This window comes from Nanorana parkeri, unplaced genomic scaffold, assembly GCF_000935625.1.
Source record: "Nanorana parkeri isolate BGI_ZX_2015 unplaced genomic scaffold, ASM93562v1 scaffold12, whole genome shotgun sequence".
In the NCBI taxonomy this organism is placed as follows: Eukaryota; Metazoa; Chordata; class Amphibia; order Anura; family Dicroglossidae; genus Nanorana; species Nanorana parkeri.
This window is the reverse complement of record NW_017306280.1, coordinates 4,082,664-4,100,088: the sequence shown is the minus strand read 5'-3', so window position 1 is coordinate 4,100,088 and position 17,425 is coordinate 4,082,664. Positions and strand designations below refer to the sequence as shown.

At 41.9% G+C, this 17,425-nt stretch overlaps 1 protein-coding gene across 1 annotated transcript in view; it reads left to right on the top strand.

Annotated features, from left to right (window-relative positions):
• The window catches only part of TDRD9 (tudor domain containing 9), a 119,727-nt gene that overhangs the window by 48,549 nt on the left and 53,753 nt on the right, over positions 1-17,425 (top strand). Inside the window, exons 8-13 of the mRNA XM_018556116.1 lie at positions 1,803-1,967; positions 4,417-4,520; positions 11,372-11,433; positions 13,094-13,148; positions 13,435-13,519; positions 17,351-17,408. Of these exons, the coding sequence (XP_018411618.1) occupies positions 1,803-1,967; positions 4,417-4,520; positions 11,372-11,433; positions 13,094-13,148; positions 13,435-13,519; positions 17,351-17,408 (529 nt within the window). The remainder of the gene's footprint in view (positions 1-1,802; positions 1,968-4,416; positions 4,521-11,371; positions 11,434-13,093; positions 13,149-13,434; positions 13,520-17,350; positions 17,409-17,425) is intronic.

Here is a 17,425-nt window from a genome sequence, read left to right as displayed (position 1 = left end):
CGATCGGCGGCTATAGAGCCGCTGATTGGTTGTATGTGAAACAGCCGTTAACGGCTGTAGTAACGAGCGGGTCTTTCCTGCCCGTGCGCGCAGGAAAAAATGCCGTCTGGAGACTGCAACCCGCTGATGCGAGTGAGCCGTCCGTCCGTTTTTTCTTAACGGGCGGACGGCAAGAGGTAAATATGGCTGCACAGAAGGCATAACGCCATACAACTGTGTGGCAACTTTTTAAAAGGAACTCCAGGCACGGAAATCATTAACCCTTGCAGGGGGGCTACCACGCAAACGCTAAGGGTTAAGTGCTGTTATTGGTCTAGGGTTTAAAATAAACACTCGCCTGATCCTCAGTTATGCAGTGGTGACCACTCACCTCTCAACCCTCCACTCGGGCTTTGGTATGTCACTCGGCGTCCTTGCGTCCAATACAATTGATTGGACCTTGCGTAAGTGTGATTTAGGTCAGCAGCCAGGTGGGACCAAGGATTGGGCGAGTATCTTTTTTGATTTTAAACTCTAGACTAGAACAAGCACTTCACCCTTACAGTTTGGCATTAGCCAAGCTGCATGGGTTAATGTTTGACATGCCGGAGTTCTTCGTAAAGGCTTTCATGTTAACAATAACAAAATGTGTGTTTCCATTTTTTTTAATGGGCCATATATGCAAGATAATATTGCTGTATGTTTATCAGAGGATTGTCCTAGTCTCCTTTTTTTTAATGTGCTGTGTGTCAACCAAGCCACCATAATTTGCTACAACCCAGTGACCATCTTGCAAACGTTCAACAGGGAATTGCATTGGATGGAAGAAGAATGCGAGTGCTATATTAAGGCTCGAAATGGAAGTTAAACCATGTAGTCACCACACTCCTAGCAGTACTACATATGTTCAAAGCATTATTAAAGTATGTGTTTGCCTGGTGTATTGTGCCCATGTGCTGAAGCTGCTACTTCTCCCGGACTCCCTGGTGTGCCACGGCTGGTTGTTTGTTCTATTTGCTGTGTGCTGCAAGTGTGCTTTCTGGTTGTCAGAGTCTTTATTCCAGTGAGAACAAAGGGTGAAAAACAGTGAGTGAAGCAGAGTGAGTGAGTGCAACAATGCCAAACAGAGGAATTGCACAGCAAATAGGGTGTAAGGCCACCTCCAGTACTGTGAACAAGAAGCAGTAGATCTGTAAAAAATAAGTCAGTGCAACTGGACTTGCTGTATTTTTCTTGAAGACGTTTCACTTCTCATCCAACCAGCTTTCTCAATTTGGAATGAGATGTACAAAAATGCTATGGGAATAAATATGGTGAATGTTGCTCCAATCCACATAATCTGTTAGTCGCAACCAGCTGTTGATTTAATTTGCATCTAGGAGGTGTTATTAACCTGCCCAGGTGTTAACCTGCCCAGGTGTTAAAACAGCATTGTATGTGGCAGACAATAGATGTCTCACCCTCCCCCCCCTCTATTCAAGCTTGGCTTCTCCATTTTTACATAAATGGCCTCTTTCACACCTCTTTTAAGCCAGCCCTCCTCCCTGTCTAGGATGCGTAGTTGACTGTCTTCAAAGGAGTGACCCTTTTGCTTTTAGATGTAGGGACACTGCCGAAATCCTGACCAGAGGGTTTGACTCTTCTATGCTGTGCCATACGCTGGTGTAGCTACCATGTATACCAGTTTGTAGTTGTGGACAATATTGTGCTGGACTCCACTGGTTGGGTGATTTGCTTGCATTTTATCAAGTGTAAGCTAAAGTAATATTGCATTGAATAAGTAAAAAAAAAGACTGCATTTTCTTTTTTTTTTATCTCTACAGGTAATTTTGATGTCTGCTACTATAAACTGCAGAGAATTTGCAGATTATTTTGCTGTGCCGGTCCTCAACTGCCTGGTCCCAGCATCCATTTTCAATGTTGAAGGAAAGCCATATGATGTTGAGGTGTTTTACCTTGATGATTTGAAGCATATTCCTAGACACAAGGTAGGCATGCCCAACTTTTCTGTAGCAAATGTTCTCGGGATTGAGGTATATTTTAAAAAATATGTTTTTAAGATGCTTTCCTTAATCGTACAGGACATGGTGTCCTCTAATCATACACTGCAGCCATCTTTAGGTGGGTGGCTACTGGTTAACAGAAATGTGGGACAGCTTCCGGTAATCCTCCTGGTATTTTTTTCTTGGTGTCCTTAGCTGAAGGATGACCTCTCTCTACTGAAAGTTAGTTTCTGGCTAAATCTACTTCCACAACTTATCTAAAGATTCTCACCTCAGCCTAGCTGCATCTTAAGCTACTAAGGCTATGATCCTTGGTCCCCTCCTACACGGATTCTTCCTAGTCTGTTCTGCAGGGTCGAAATGGAGAGATTTCTGGTGATCTTGGTGGCACTAAACTGGCCCAAATGGACTTGATGCGAAGAGACGAGGGTTCCTTCCCAGAAGCTACTCTATGGAACATTAACCTATCTTCCTCCAATCTGGTCTTCTGGACTCGACCAGCGATTGACCTTGAGTTGCACTCAAGGGTCAAATTGCAGTTCTTTCAGAAACCTCTTGCTGCTCATTCTGTGCTGAAAAGTCTGGCTCATGTAGCTCTCCTTCCCCAATTCATTCCGCAGTATCGCTGTGAAATCTTAAAGGAGATTTATGGGGCGAAATTTATCCCCATAATTAGAGCCGACGTGTGACCACTATAGCTGTCACACGTTGGCTTTATAGATCGGGAACTGAGCGATCTCATACCACTGATCGCTCATTTCACGATCTTCTCCCTGCAGAGAGTGGTGACTGTCAATCACCAGTCCCCACAGGGATTCCCCCCTCCCTTATCTGTCTCTCCAGCACTAACTGGAGTATTGGACTGGGGAGGGAGCAGGCATGGCTGCCTCTCTCTAGAGAGGCAGAGGCAGCTGTGGATCAGTCCTGGCTGCAGCACTGCACTGCGCTTTCAGCATATATACCGGTTATTGGTATATGTCCTCCTGTGACCCGAAAGACAACTATAGCAAAAAAAAATAGGCCTTGGTTCTCTTTTAATCTTATCCTCTCGGCTCTCCAGAGACCTTCTTTAGAGCCTGTTTGGACTTTCCCTTGGTGGACTTTACATCTAAAGTTACGTTCCTCATGGCTATCGTGTCTGCAAGACAGGTTTTGGAATTGCCAGGCTTATCCTTTTTAAAGAACCCTTTTTTTTTTTTTTTCTCAGACTAAGGTGATTCTGCAACCTCAGGCCTCCTTTCTCTCCTGGGTGGTTTCTTCATTCCACTGTATTCAGGACTTTGTCCTGTGTTCTCTTTGCCATGCTCTGGAGGCATAGAAATTTTGCTGCACAGTTTGAAAGTGGTGCGTGTGTTCCTTTTGGTTACTGCCTCTATCAGTCGGGCTCTTTTTTTCTCCTGCCTGTGGGCTTCTACAAGGGGCACCATTTGTTTCCTTTCAACATTGCTAGGTGGTTTAAAATGCTATCACTAAAGCTTATACCTTGAAAGTCAGAGTTTCTCCCTTTCCAGTTGTTGTTATTTGACTAGGTCTGTCAGTTCATCTTGGCCTTTTCAGCACCAGTTGACTTTCAGGATTTAGTTCTCCTGTTGGTTCTTGTGGCCCTGTTGGTGTTTGCGGTGTTTCCCACAGATTAGTTTGTATTGCCTGTGGACATGTGAGTAAAGAAGTCTGTGCCCTGTACTGTATGTTAAGAAAATATCATTTTTGACTTGGCTAAAATCTACTTCTTGGCATACAGTAAAAGGCACTGGCCACCCTTCCCTCTGTCCTGACAATTTTCCTCTCCTTGCCTGCTGCAAAAGTGAGGGTTGCTGTGAGTGGGAGGGGTTATAGGGCCCTTTCCACAATTCTGGTTGCCAGTGTCCACCTTAAGGGAGGATTCGTATAGCTCAGAATCTATGATTTAAAGGAGCCACTGTACTGTACTCGCATTAATGTTTACTGGCAAATCAAAAATCAAATTTTTCTGCAGTTTTCCATATTGACACTACTTGCTCCACGGCCGGGGTTTCCATGGCCGAGCAGCTGCATCCGAAGCCTTACATTAAGTGCAATGCAAAGCGTTGGATGTAGTGACGTAAAGCACGCCGCCACTGGACTCTAGGGAAGGCTTCTCTGGAGTGACGAATCACGCTTCCGTGATTCGATGGATGTGTCTGGGTTTGGCGGTTGCCAGGAGAACGGTACTTGCGGGGTGCAGTTATTGTGGCTTTGAAAATGTTAAATGAAATCCCCTTTCACTACAGCACTTTGCATTTGCCCCAGGATAACTCTTTAGTAAAGCTAGTATTCAGTTTGCCCATAGTTTCTAAAACCTTTGTTTTATGGTTCCTTGGGTGACCCCTCATATTATATTTGCTGAGTGTGCTGCTGTCAGTGTAGATATTCACTTTCAAATAGTAACAATACTTGTTTTTATTTGTACTGCTAGTTGGAAGCTGCAGCTCAGACCTTTGATGAGCCAGTGATTAGCAAAGAAATGTTTGATATTGCAACAACTTTGATACAGCTCTTTGATGACATGGAGAAAGAAAGGTGAGCTTGAAAATGTTGTATGATTTCACTTCAATAAAGGTAAGTAAAAGGAGATTTGCCAATGGAGTGAAAATTATTTGGTTTTGCGCATTCATTCGACATGTCAGTTATTAATTGCTGTCTACCCTCTGTGGAGATTCATTCTCTTTGTCTTGGTATCTGTTGTCTACGAGACAGTAAATGAGGAAAGACCCAAAATGTTAGTCCAGTTGGCCCATTGAGGGACCTCTTGGATGGGAAATCCCCTCACTTTGTAAAGATTTCCTCACTTCTGTTGTGTTTCTCTGACAGAATGTGAAGAAAAATGTCCCTTGTCAATCCAAACAAAGTTGGTCTTCCATCAAAATGTATACTATATTGCTGCTTAGCTGGTCTTTTATATCTAAATCTTCCGCTTGAATGGGCTCTGCCTTGTTGCTCTTTCCCGATCTGCATGTAATAATGTAATTTTAGCCATAGGACACCCTTCAGGTACTGAGTCCGGGCATGCCTCCGGGTTGGATTTGTTTTCCTCTTTTTCTCCAGGTACAGTTGTCCAGTGGAAGCAGTGAAAACTTTGATAATTTGGGATTAGTACACCCTGATCTATGCCTTTTTATCACCTCTTTAAATTCTTCCTTGTTTGCGTCACAGGATTTAGATGGAGAGCATTCCCTTGATTGTGTGCTTTAGATTTGCCCAGGTAGGTTTGGCATTATGACCCGATCAAATTTCTGTTTGGATAGTCAGTGTGCTCTATCAGTGGCCTCAACCATTAGAAAGGAACCAGAAGTCTTGCTGCCACAATGGATAGAGCAATTCCTGTCTTAAACAAAACTTCATGTTCCAGCCTTTTCTTCTGTTTTGCATTATAAGTGTAAACAATTGTCAGGCAACCAGCAGTGCCTAGACCTGAAGGAGTGATCCTTGAACCTGGAGGTGTTTGAGAATGTATGTCACAGGTAGGGGGGCACTAGAAATGGGCATCCATGTTAAGAAAAAGAGACTGGGCTGGTACAGTTTTCTCTTTTCTCCAGGTACAGTTCTTGTCCAGCGGAAGCAGTTGATGCGTTGATAGCTCCATGGGATTAGTACACCCTGATCTATGCCTAAATCTACCTTTACATCTTCACAGGATTGAGATGGAGAGCATTGCCTTGATTGCTTTGGAGTAACCCGGGCAGGTTTGGTATTATGACCTGACCAAACTCCTGGTGGATTTTCAGTTGGCTCTTCCAGATCATGTGGATCTTCTGTCTCTGTCTTCTCTCTCTAATGTTGCATCTTGCTTCATGGTCACTGATTTATTAACGTGGCCTTTGAAACCCAGGTTCTAAGAGGTGGGCATTTTCTGAATCTTGGGAAGCTCTATTGTCGTGCATAAAAGGCATACGTCAAGTGATGCGAGTCTCTTCTTGCAACCTAGAAAATTCTTTGTTGGACAAATCTTCTCCTTGCAGCTAGGCCAGCTTTTGGCTTTTAGCGCTTTGAAGGGTCAGGTCTCTACTCTTGCTATCATGTTTGAGAATAATGGCTTCTTGATATCATGAGACCTTTGATCAGGATATCTCCCATGTGTGTGCCCTATGGAACAGGCCGCCTTAACCAATTGCCTGTGAAGCCGTCTCCATGCTACCGGAAGTACAAGTATTGGTACTCGAAACTGAAAAAACGGTATTGGTGCATCCCTAGAGGAGACTTGCCCAGGCCCCTCATATGAGTATCAGCCGTACCCCCCTGACGGCGGCCCTGTCTACACCCACCACTTCTTTACAAAGAATATGAAGAAGGCCGGCAGGAGCATGTAGACACCGCCAGCCCCTGGAAGTACACATGGCAGAAAGTCTAGTAGGCATCAAGTAATCAAGATGAACAAGTTTTTTTATATAGCATCAACTGATCTCGTGCAGAGATTAGCATTTGCAAATGGGGTCCGCCACATGTCCTCTGAATCTAGACCAGGACAATCCGACATCCAAGCTTGCTGGAACTTCTGCAGCTGTTCGATGCCGTTCAGGGCAAGTAACTTATAAATTGCAGATAAAGGCTTCCGTAGCTTATCTTCCCTAAGAAGGAGTGAAGAGTCAAACAACACCATGGCAATTGGTAATTAAAAGCGTGGCGGAGTTTAAAAGTACCAAAACAGGTAATGATTAGGAGGTTTGAGTTTTTTAAGCTCCTCAATTGACAGCAAATAGCCCTGATTGACAATATCAGCTACAACTTTCACATCTCGTAAAGTTGTTGCTGATATCCAGGATAGTGGCAAAATGGCCAAGAAAAGGGTTCGGCCATAAGGACGTGTTCGGTGAAAAGGTAACGTCACTCGATGAATTTGAGAAATGAAGAATTTTCCAGGCCCTAAAAACTGACTATTGAAACCAAATGGTTTAGAGCCTCGTAGGATCCTACTATAGCATCTTCCAAGGAAAATGCGGAGTCAAATTGTTGCGTGGTTCGCTATCTATGGGCAAAGACCAGTCTACCTGACAGAAAATATTCATAAAAATTTGGGATCGTCAGACCTCTTCATCCAGGGTAGTTGCAGAACTGTTAAGCGTATTCTTTGTGCTCCCCCATTCCATAGAAATTGCAAATTCAATTTGTCCACTTTCTTGAATATGTACTTCATGGAACTATCATGGAATTACAGAGAACATAGAGGAGGACTGGGAGAAGTTTCATTTTTTAAGGTTATCCTTGCCAATAAGCGTCAACGGCAGATTACGCCACGCCGATAGTCTATTTTTAAAGAGGGCTATGATTGGTTGCCAGTATAAGACACTGATGCATTGACAAAAGACAGGTCCAAACCTCATTTTATGTAAAACAGCCTGAAGGTACCCCCAGCCTACAGAATGAAAGGATTTTTCTAGTTCCAATGATATCAGCACTCAAGCTCCTGGGTTGTCATGGATAATTTGTGTGTGGGGTATAGTTTCTTCTAAGATTAATATTTGTGGGCTTATGTGGGATAAGACCTGTCTGATCACCAACCACCAAGTGACACCAACTTAGTCAAAACATTAAATAGCCTAGTCGCAAGCATCTTAGTATTTTGCTATCCATATTAAGCAAGGAGTTAGGCCTATAGGAGGCACATCGCAGGGGGTCTTTATTAGGTTTGCCAATTAACACAACATGTGCTTCATACAAGGACAGAGGTAAGGCATCAAAATAAAAAAATCAGAGTACAGGGCGAGAAGCTTTGGAGCCAATTTTTGAGCATACTTTATACACCATTCAACTGATAACCCGTCAGGCCCAGGAGATTTATTTATTTTTTTTTGTATAAAAAATGTCAATTGTATACATATTAAATAAAATAAGAAATAAAAACAATTCATGAGCAATGTACAATTCATAAGAATACAGATAAAAAGCCCCCAATTAGCTGTAACATGCAACAAGTGCCCAGGATATGTCTATCGTCAACCGGTTATAACTTAATTGATTATCCATTTATTGACATGATTTATCATTAATTATTAATTGTTCATTTACTGATTGTAATTTTTATTTCGCTGGAAGACTGACATATCCGGGTCCCGATGCGTTTCGCACCGAGCTTCTTCAGGGGGGCTAATCAAACACCTAATGTCTGGAGGAGGACCGATATTTCCGGATTAAGAGATGGTGGCCTGAATCAAACCAGCCCACTCAACTCCGTCCGAGACCATGCCAGGGACATCGGGGCCATAGGAAGAAGGGGCATCGAGGACGATGCAAAGGACCCCCATCACCAGAAGAGATAAAATGGTCCCCATATTTGTAGGGCATTGTCTTGGTGAACGAATTCATATAAGTGAAATGGTATGTGTAGCGTAGTGATCCCAGATCCTAATCCTTGCTAATACCCCCCCCGGAGATTTATTATTAGGAAAAGCGTTAATATCTCGAAACAATTTCCTCCTCTGAAAATTCCGTCTCAGGGGACTCTTTATCAGTGGATGAAAGCTGTGGAAGTTCCACAAAATCAAGGGATCACGCTGTGTCTTCTGCTCCGCCACAAGCATCGCCCACATCTTGACTTTTTTATATCCCTTTTCCGAACAAAACTTTCGCTTTCATACGGAAGTAACATTGTGTTAAACTCTGATGGCGGAGTAATAACGCCCTGAGGGCTGCCACTGGATCCTGCAACGTAGCAGCAGTAGGGGCCATGGTATGAGCCACTACACAATCCCTTTCTCTCTCTCTCATTGTGTAACTGTTCTAGATCGAATTTATGAACCTCCTTGGCTTGCTTAATCTCTGAAATGTATTCTCCTCAAGTAACTGCTTTAAAGGCATCCCACACGAACAGAAGAGGCAGTTTCAGTATTGATACTCCAAAAAGTGGGGTTGAGGTGATTCTACAATAGGTTCTGAAATCCAGCCAGGCGCTAATCGCCAGCAATGTGCACTAGGTTTTGGTAGCGCGTTCATCTTAATGCATATAGGCAAATGGTCTGAAAGTCCTTCAGGTAGATATGAGGAGTCCACAACATAACTGAGTAGGTCACTATTTGCAAAGGCCAAATCCATGCGTGAAGAAGAACTTGAGACATGAGAAAGAGAGAATAGTAGGATTTGGTCAACAGATTCTTCCATCTCAAGTTCAATAAAGCTGGCAACTTCCGCCCTGTCCCTTAAGTAGAGGTACCTGTTGCGATCTGACCGCGTTTCATGTTGTTCCCTAAATATGGTTAGTTTAAACTCCTGAAATTTAATGTAAAATTAGCTCAGTGTGTAGGTCCGTATGCCATACGTCCTTGGCAGCGAAAGGGTTAAACAATACTGTCTCAAAATAAGTGAAGCCGGGGGGGGAGATGTTATGTAACATCTTCAATGTTACATAACATACACGTGCCCCTGTCTGCTGGGCACACTGGCATTCAGTGCATCCCCCTTTTTTTTTCTTAAATCAGGGTTTAGTTAAATAACTGTTCTTTCCATTGCAGGATGTTTAATACTTAAAACCAACACCAAAATAGGATGTAACGATAAAGCTTGAGTAATCTGTTTGGACATGTTGCTATATTTTGCAGCCCATGGTAAACGCAGTGAAAACCCAATAATGCATGGCAAGTGTAAGCTCTGTTTGGCGTGTGTGTGTGTCCGTCCGTCCGTCCTGTCTGAACCTGCTAGACCTTAACCACAATGCTGTATACATGGTGCAATGAAAGGATTACAGTATAACGGCCACAATGATCCTGCAAATGTCACGGTATATCTGTAAAAAACAAATCCGTCAAGGCAACTGGACTTGGTGTATTTTTCTTGAAGACGTTTCACTGGACAAATCCTCCAGTGATCCACATCATGCTTATCAGGCCATGTATCATCGCCTCTACCCTCAGTGTATATATGGACTTCCGAAGATACATAAGGATAGGCCAATTGTCAGCAGCATAAACTCTCTGGGTTATAACGTGGCAAAATACTAAGCCAGAGTCCTCACCCCTTTGGTTGGAAATTCACATAACCACATACAGAACTCTCAGGATTTCACAAACAAAATAAAGAACCTAATATTGGGCAAAGAAGAAACAATGGTATTCTATGATGTCACATCCCTCTTCACCTGCATACCCACCGCAGAGGCAATTGGAACAGTGAGAAAACAGTTGCTACTAGACAACACCCTAGGCAGCAGAACAAAAGTTAACCCAGATCAAGTGTGCATTTTTGGACCTTTTACCTGAGTACCACCTATTTTAAGTACAAGGACAAGTTCTATAGGCAGAAACATGGCTGTGCCATGGGATCGCCAGTTTCACCTATTGTGGCGAACCTGTACGTGGACGAAGTAGAAAGCAAGGCCCTAACCACCTTCAAGGGAATTACACCCAGTCATTGGTTCAGATATGTGATTGACACTTTGGTTAAGATTCAAAAACAAGAGTTAAAGGCTTTCACTGACCATATCAACTCAGTGGATCATAATATCAAGTTTACGCGGGAAGATATGCTAAACAACAAACTGGCTTTTTTGGATTGTTTAGTAACAGTAGAAGAGGGAAGGAGGCTGGAAATAGAGGTCTCTGAAAACCAACACACACGGACCAGTACCTGCTATTTGACTCCCGCCACCCTTTAGACCACAAACAGGGAGTCATCAGGACTCTACACCACCGGGCAGAGAAAATTCCATCCAGAACAGAGGCCAAGACAAAAGAATTCAAACACCTCAGGGGGCCCTTAGAACTTGCGGGTATCCAGACAGGGCCTTTATCAAAACAGAAAGAAGGAGAGGACAAAATGCCAAGAGTACCAGGGAGAGTGAAAAGCATGACAAACGGAAGAATATGGTCATCCCATATGTAGCTGGAGTGTCTGAGAAACTCAGAAGGGTTTTTAAAAAAAACATCACATCCCTGTCTGCTTTAAACCCAGCAATACACTGAGGCAACAACTGGTTCACCCAAAAGACCCAATGCCACACCACAAGATGAACAACATTGTGTATGCAGTGCTCAGAATTGTATATCGGTGAAACAAAACAGTAGTTACACTAGCGTATGGCACAGCATAGAAGAGCCAAACCCTCTGGTCAGGGTTCAGCAGTGTACCTACATCTAAAGGAAAAAGGTCACTCCTTATGAAGACAGTCAACTATGCATCCTAGACTATAATTTTTTGTACAAGTCATTCTGAATTGAGAAAGCTGGTCGGATGTTCAGTGAAACGTCTTCAAGAAGAATACAGCAGGTCCAGTTGACATTTTTTTTTTACAGATATACCTTAGATGATGATTTCTTAATGCAGCTAAGTAATTGCATTTAAACCCTCTTTAGTCAATTATGATTGGCAGATGTGATATATTAGGTTTGTAGCAATGTGTGCTGTTTGATCCTGTAGATGTCTTGTGCTTTATTCATTTCCTGCAGGCAAAAAACAAACACCAGCCGATTAAGCACGGAACCGAACAGCGTGTTGGTGTTCTTGCCAGGTAAATTGTTTATGGACCGTGGACATTTGGGAGTGGCGAGACTTCTGCAGTGATTTTCTTTTACAAGAAGGGGTTTTAGGTTTTCCCAAGAGGTGAGAGAAAAATGCAGAGAATCCATTAAAGTAAAAAACACCCAGACCTGACTTAACACTTTTCATTGCAGTAAAATGGGCGCGTTACCATTTTCTGTGGTGTATTGTGTGATCATTTGATTTAGAATAGCACTCCAATGCGCATATATATTCTTTCAGACTTGCCCCCTAATGTGCAAAATATTTCACGCTAACATTCTTGTGGTTACAGACAGCAATGGAGCTCCATAGTGTGCACAGGGCCAAAAATATAATCTTGCAGTTTGCTTCTACTGTACACAACATATTCCTAGTTGAATTGCAGCTTCCTACCCCTCTAACAGATCTTTCACTACCCTTCACTGTGTTAATCTGAACTGATTGAGGGTGGTACATGCTTTTATAGTGTGATAAAAAAAAATGACTTAACGCTTTGTCATAGTGGCAAACTGACATTTTTGCCTCGCTGTACTCATCAGTCGGCTATAGAGCCTGAGAGAGAGAACAAGGTTCCTGACCAGTTTTTTTGGGCGTGTTTGAGTCCGTTGAATCGTGCTCTAATTGTACATTTTTCAGGACACTGAGCAGCCTTTTAGGTGAAGTTGTTGAGGGTAATGATTTGGCTGAGGCAGGAAGCACACAAACCACAAAGCAATACTGTGTGCGCTGGCAAATGTATGCATAGCCCGCAGTGCCTTGCGAATGTCCTTCCTGTCAGTCATTTAATTTATCTAGGCCTCTCAGCCTAAGGTTTATAAATGTCACAACTCGTTTGTTAGAGATAATCTAAATAACATGCAGTTATTCCTATTTTTCCCTTATCTATTGTTTTCTGATTCTTCCACAAGGCTGTTCTCATTCTTTTTGGGCACAGGATGAAGCTCATTTTGTATAGGCTTTTAATTCCCAAGATCTGTAGCTGCTTGTATATGGGTTTACAGTTTGCCTCAGGTTATGTCTTGTACATTTAAACACCTTTTCTTTAAACTGAATGCGATCTCTTCTAGGTCTGTAAAGCTTTGGTGTTTATAATGGACAACTGTGCATAGATCATGAAAACACTCATTGCTGCCCCAATTATAACTGTTCTATCTGCTACAGTGTTCTTGGCAATGTTTTATTTGAGGGGGCCAGGGGCTGGTGAAAGATGTTAAACACTTGAAGACCAGGGTGTGTACACCCCCTTCCTGACCAGGCCATTTTTCAGTATTCAGCGTTGCGGTAGGCACAACATACAAGCGACCGGGTGTCTCTACAGACGCCGCACCGCTTATATGTAAAGAGCGATCACTGGCTGTTTGAAATTTTGACAGTTTCCCACTCGGGTCCAGGCACAAGGCACGTTTCAAGACGCCCACTCACATCTACAAACCTCCCGTCCGGCCGTTTTCCTACATATCACCACCTATTCTCCATTGATTTTGTCTGTACGCTTTTATGCCCTTTGTTCCTTTTTGAAGCAGTGCAACTCCTGCAGTAAAGTGACCTAAGCGCAGTACTTTGTTTTTTTACTGAGGATTTATCCATTAAACTTTTTTAGGTGTTAATAAAATGAGTAAAATCTGTTACATTGTTTTGTATTTTTACAGGCATATTTGAAATCAACTATATGCATGAGCTGTTCTCAAACATGGTTCATAAAAGGTACATTGATTTATTTTTTTTTATTTTTTCTTTTCCTATTGAGACTGAGTGTCGTTTGTTGTCATTGATTCAAATGTAGAATATGAACAACATTGGACAGTTGTATGTCTGTTATGTGCCCTAAATTTCTGTTGCCTGCAGCTACCATCCAATTCTATAAGCATGCACACATAATGCCCTTCACATTCAGATGATCAATCTTGTCTTGCTGTATTTTTAGAACCTTTAGTGCAGGCAATATGGAAGCAATGTTGGCTGTAACTGTGATTGCCATCTTTGGTTCCAGGTTACATGTTTATCCCCTGCATTCAAGCATCACCCTGGATGAACAGAACATGGTTTTCATGGCTCCAGTTATAGGTTACAGAAAGGTAATTCATGGTTAAAGCTAGTTAAAATGGTTTGAACAGTGGTTGCACTGTAGAGAATCTTTATATCCAGAATCCTAAAGTTATCTTACATTTGTACTGTAATGGAACAGCTTTTAAGGGCAAAACGTGTATTATAATAGTACGTACCTCTTGAGCACCTGCTTTTATATTAAAGCGTTTGAGTGTAATTAACCCTGCAGTTAATTTGGGACTTTAGTTGTTTTTATATTTTACCAAAAAACTGGTTAATAATAAATGTTTCCTAACATAATGTAAAAAAAACTTTTTTTTTTCAAAATTTTCTGTAATTTTTCCTAATTATAATAAAAAATAAAAACCCCAGTGGTGATTAAATACCACCGAAATAACGCCCTATCTGTCCCCAAAAAATGGTATAAAATTCATTTCAGTACAGCGTTGCATGACGGAATAAACGTCAGTCAAAGTATCGCAGCGCTGAACACTGAAAAATGGCCTGGCCAGGAAGGGGGTCTAAACACCTGGTCTTGAAGTGGTTAAACACACTAATCACACATAAATACATTTAGGGTTGACTTGACATCTGCAATTGTATTACCCCTATACTGGCTTTCAAGTGACAATGTCACAATAGACTAATGTGGGCTACCTTGGCTGGCCTTCTGAAGAACATGCTGGCTGTGCCTTATTTTATATACCCTGTCAGGACTTTTACAGATTGAAATGAGCAGTTTCCCGCAAAAGGAGTAGTAATCTCATCTCTCTGGTGACCTGTGCCTCTTAATCCCGTTCCTGCTGCCATTTTAGTGCTATAGTTTTAGTAAGTGTCTTATGCTTGTAAATTTCCCAGGAGTCTCAATACCTTCTGTGACGTAGGGTTCAGAGAAAGTAACAATGGTGAGCATAGAGAATTGTCAGGGTCTCTTAAGTACTTTTAGAGCAAGCATGCTCTAAATGAGGGTCAGAAAAGAAAGTGGCAGAATTCCTTATTAAAGTTTCAGCTTTACAACTTGTGTTCTCAAAAAAAAAAAGCAATGTTAGTCTTCATAATTCTCACATGACATTGTCCCTTTAATTTAAACTCGGACTTCTACACTGATGCTTAATGTGTTCACTTAACGTGAACCTTTCCCTCACTTGTGCCAAGAAAAGCTTCCCTCTGTTATTTGCCTGATTTGATGCTCACTTTGCTATGAAACACTTTATTTTTTAGTTGGCTTTATTGGCCAGGAAGGCAAGAAAAAACGTCTGGAAAGCAGAGTAAAATGTAACTTTTCATGGGTCACAGTGAAGGCTATGTTGCATGAATGTTTTTTGGCTGTTGAGAGTGGAGGAAAGGTTCTCCTTATCTGCCTAACACTTAACCATTACTAGACAATACTACAAAGCCCCACTGCAGTCAAAGAGGGACACAGTCTATTGACAGACACAATAAATCTGTTTGGTTATACTGCTTCCCACAGGATAATACCCTGTCAACAGAACAACTGTAGGAAAGCATCCCTCCAGTATCCCAAGCATGCCTCAGTTTTTTGGCTTGTGACCTAGGAGGATCTTCTCCAGCTCTTTTGAGAGTAGTCGAACTATTTCTGTTTGTGGATTCCCCCATACCATCTCATCATCTTCATTAAAGCTTGCTGCTTGAGCTGGTTTCTACATAGCTATTCATTTGACATTCTTCGAGAGGTGGAGAGGCCTTTTCCAGTGATTTCTGCAGTGTACATTCCTAGGTCTGACTACCTTAGACTTGGGGTTTTTCATGAGCTTTGCCTTCATTGGGGAACGCTTCATTGGGGAAATTGAACTCATGGTGTCTCGCCTCAACTGAGAGGCTTGCTGTTTTGTAGCCTAGACCAAGTATACATGGACAGATGTGATGTTAAAACAGTATTATATGTATTCTCTGCCACATACAATGCTGTTTTACCACCTCTCTCTGGGCAGGTTAATAACACCTCCTAGACTCCAATTATGCAAATGCAATCAACACTAACAGATTATGTGGATTGGAGTGACATTCACCATATTTATTACTAGAGAATTTGTTGTACAAGTCATTCTGAATTGAGAAAGCTGGTCGGATGTCCAGTGAAACGTCTTCAAGAAAAATACAGCAAGTCCAGTTGCCTTGACTGACTGATTTTTTTTTTTTACAGCTATATGAGAGTCCTTATAGCTCTAACCAGTGTCTAGTTTCCTGATGATATCTGCGTTTTACCCTTAGTTTATGAATCTGCCTTTGTCCTGTACGTTACACCAAGAAACAGATTTCACTGGAAAGTCAAAATCAAATTTTGTAACCTCTATAAAATCCTGTTCTTGGAGGAACACTGGTCCCACACCTGTTTATGATCAGGCTTTGCTATTGCTTTTGCTATGTTGCATGAATGTTTTTTGGCTGTTGAGAGTGGAGGAAAGGTTCTCCTTATCTGCCTAACACTTAACCATTACTAGACAATACTACAAAGCCCCACTGCAGTCAAAGAGGGACACAGTCTATTGACAGACACAATAAATCTGTTTGGTTATACTGCTTCCCACAGGATAATACCCTGTCAACAGAACAACTGTAGGAAAGCATCCCTCCAGTATCCCAAGCATGCCTCAGTTTTTTGGCTTGTGACCTAGGAGGATCTTCTCCAGCTCTTTTGAGAGTAGTCGAACTATTTCTGTTTGTGGATTCCCCCATACCATCTCATCATCTTCATTAAAGCTTGCTGCTTGAGCTGGTTTCTACATAGCTATTCATTTGACATTCTTCGAGAGGTGGAGAGGCCTTTTCCAGTGATTTCTGCAGTGTACATTCCTAGGTCTGACTACCTTAGACTTGGGGTTTTTCATGAGCTTTGCCTTCATTGGGGAACGCTTCATTGGGGAAATTGAACTCATGGTGTCTCGCCTCAACTGAGAGGCTTGCTGTTTTGTAGCCTAGACCAAGTATACATGGACAGATGTGATGTTAAAACAGTATTATATGTATTCTCTGCCACATACAATGCTGTTTTACCACCTCTCTCTGGGCAGGTTAATAACACCTCCTAGACTCCAATTATGCAAATGCAATCAACACTAACAGATTATGTGGATTGGAGTGACATTCACCATATTTATTACTAGAGAATTTGTTGTACAAGTCATTCTGAATTGAGAAAGCTGGTCGGATGTCCAGTGAAACGTCTTCAAGAAAAATACAGCAAGTCCAGTTGCCTTGACTGACTGATTTTTTTTTTTTTACAGCTATATGAGAGTCCTTATAGCTCTAACCAGTGTCTAGTTTCCTGATGATATCTGCGTTTTACCCTTAGTTTATGAATCTGCCTTTGTCCTGTACGTTACACCAAGAAACAGATTTCACTGGAAAGTCAAAATCAAATTTTGTAACCTCTATAAAATCCTGTTCTTGGAGGAACACTGGTCCCACACCTGTTTATGATCAGGCTTTGCTATTGCTTTAGCACAAAACTGAGGCATGCCAGTAGTAGCAGGGGTTCTCGATCATAGAGATGAGCTAATAGCTCTGTATGGAAGTGGGCACGCTCCAACTTTACTTGGAAGTGTTTGCTTTGCCTGTTCAGAGTGGCATGGCATTTGATTGGAAAAAAAAAGGGGACATTGAAAATTGGTGCAGGTGCTTGCACCACTTGTTCCTTTTTTGTCTTTCAGACAATTCACTGTTTTCTTTCCCTTCTTGAACTTTGATGTCATATAGGAGTTCCTTTTTATGTGCTTTTTAGTATGTGTTTTTTTTCTTTTTATATGTAATGTTTAATTCCACATGTATAATTGCATGTATGTTTAGAGATATAGTAGAAGTGGTTCATATCTGCTTCCTGCTTTTGCTTGTATTGACAGATAATTTTATCAACGAACATTGCTGAGAGCTCCATCACTGTACCGGATGTGAAATATGGTAAATGATCTACCTGG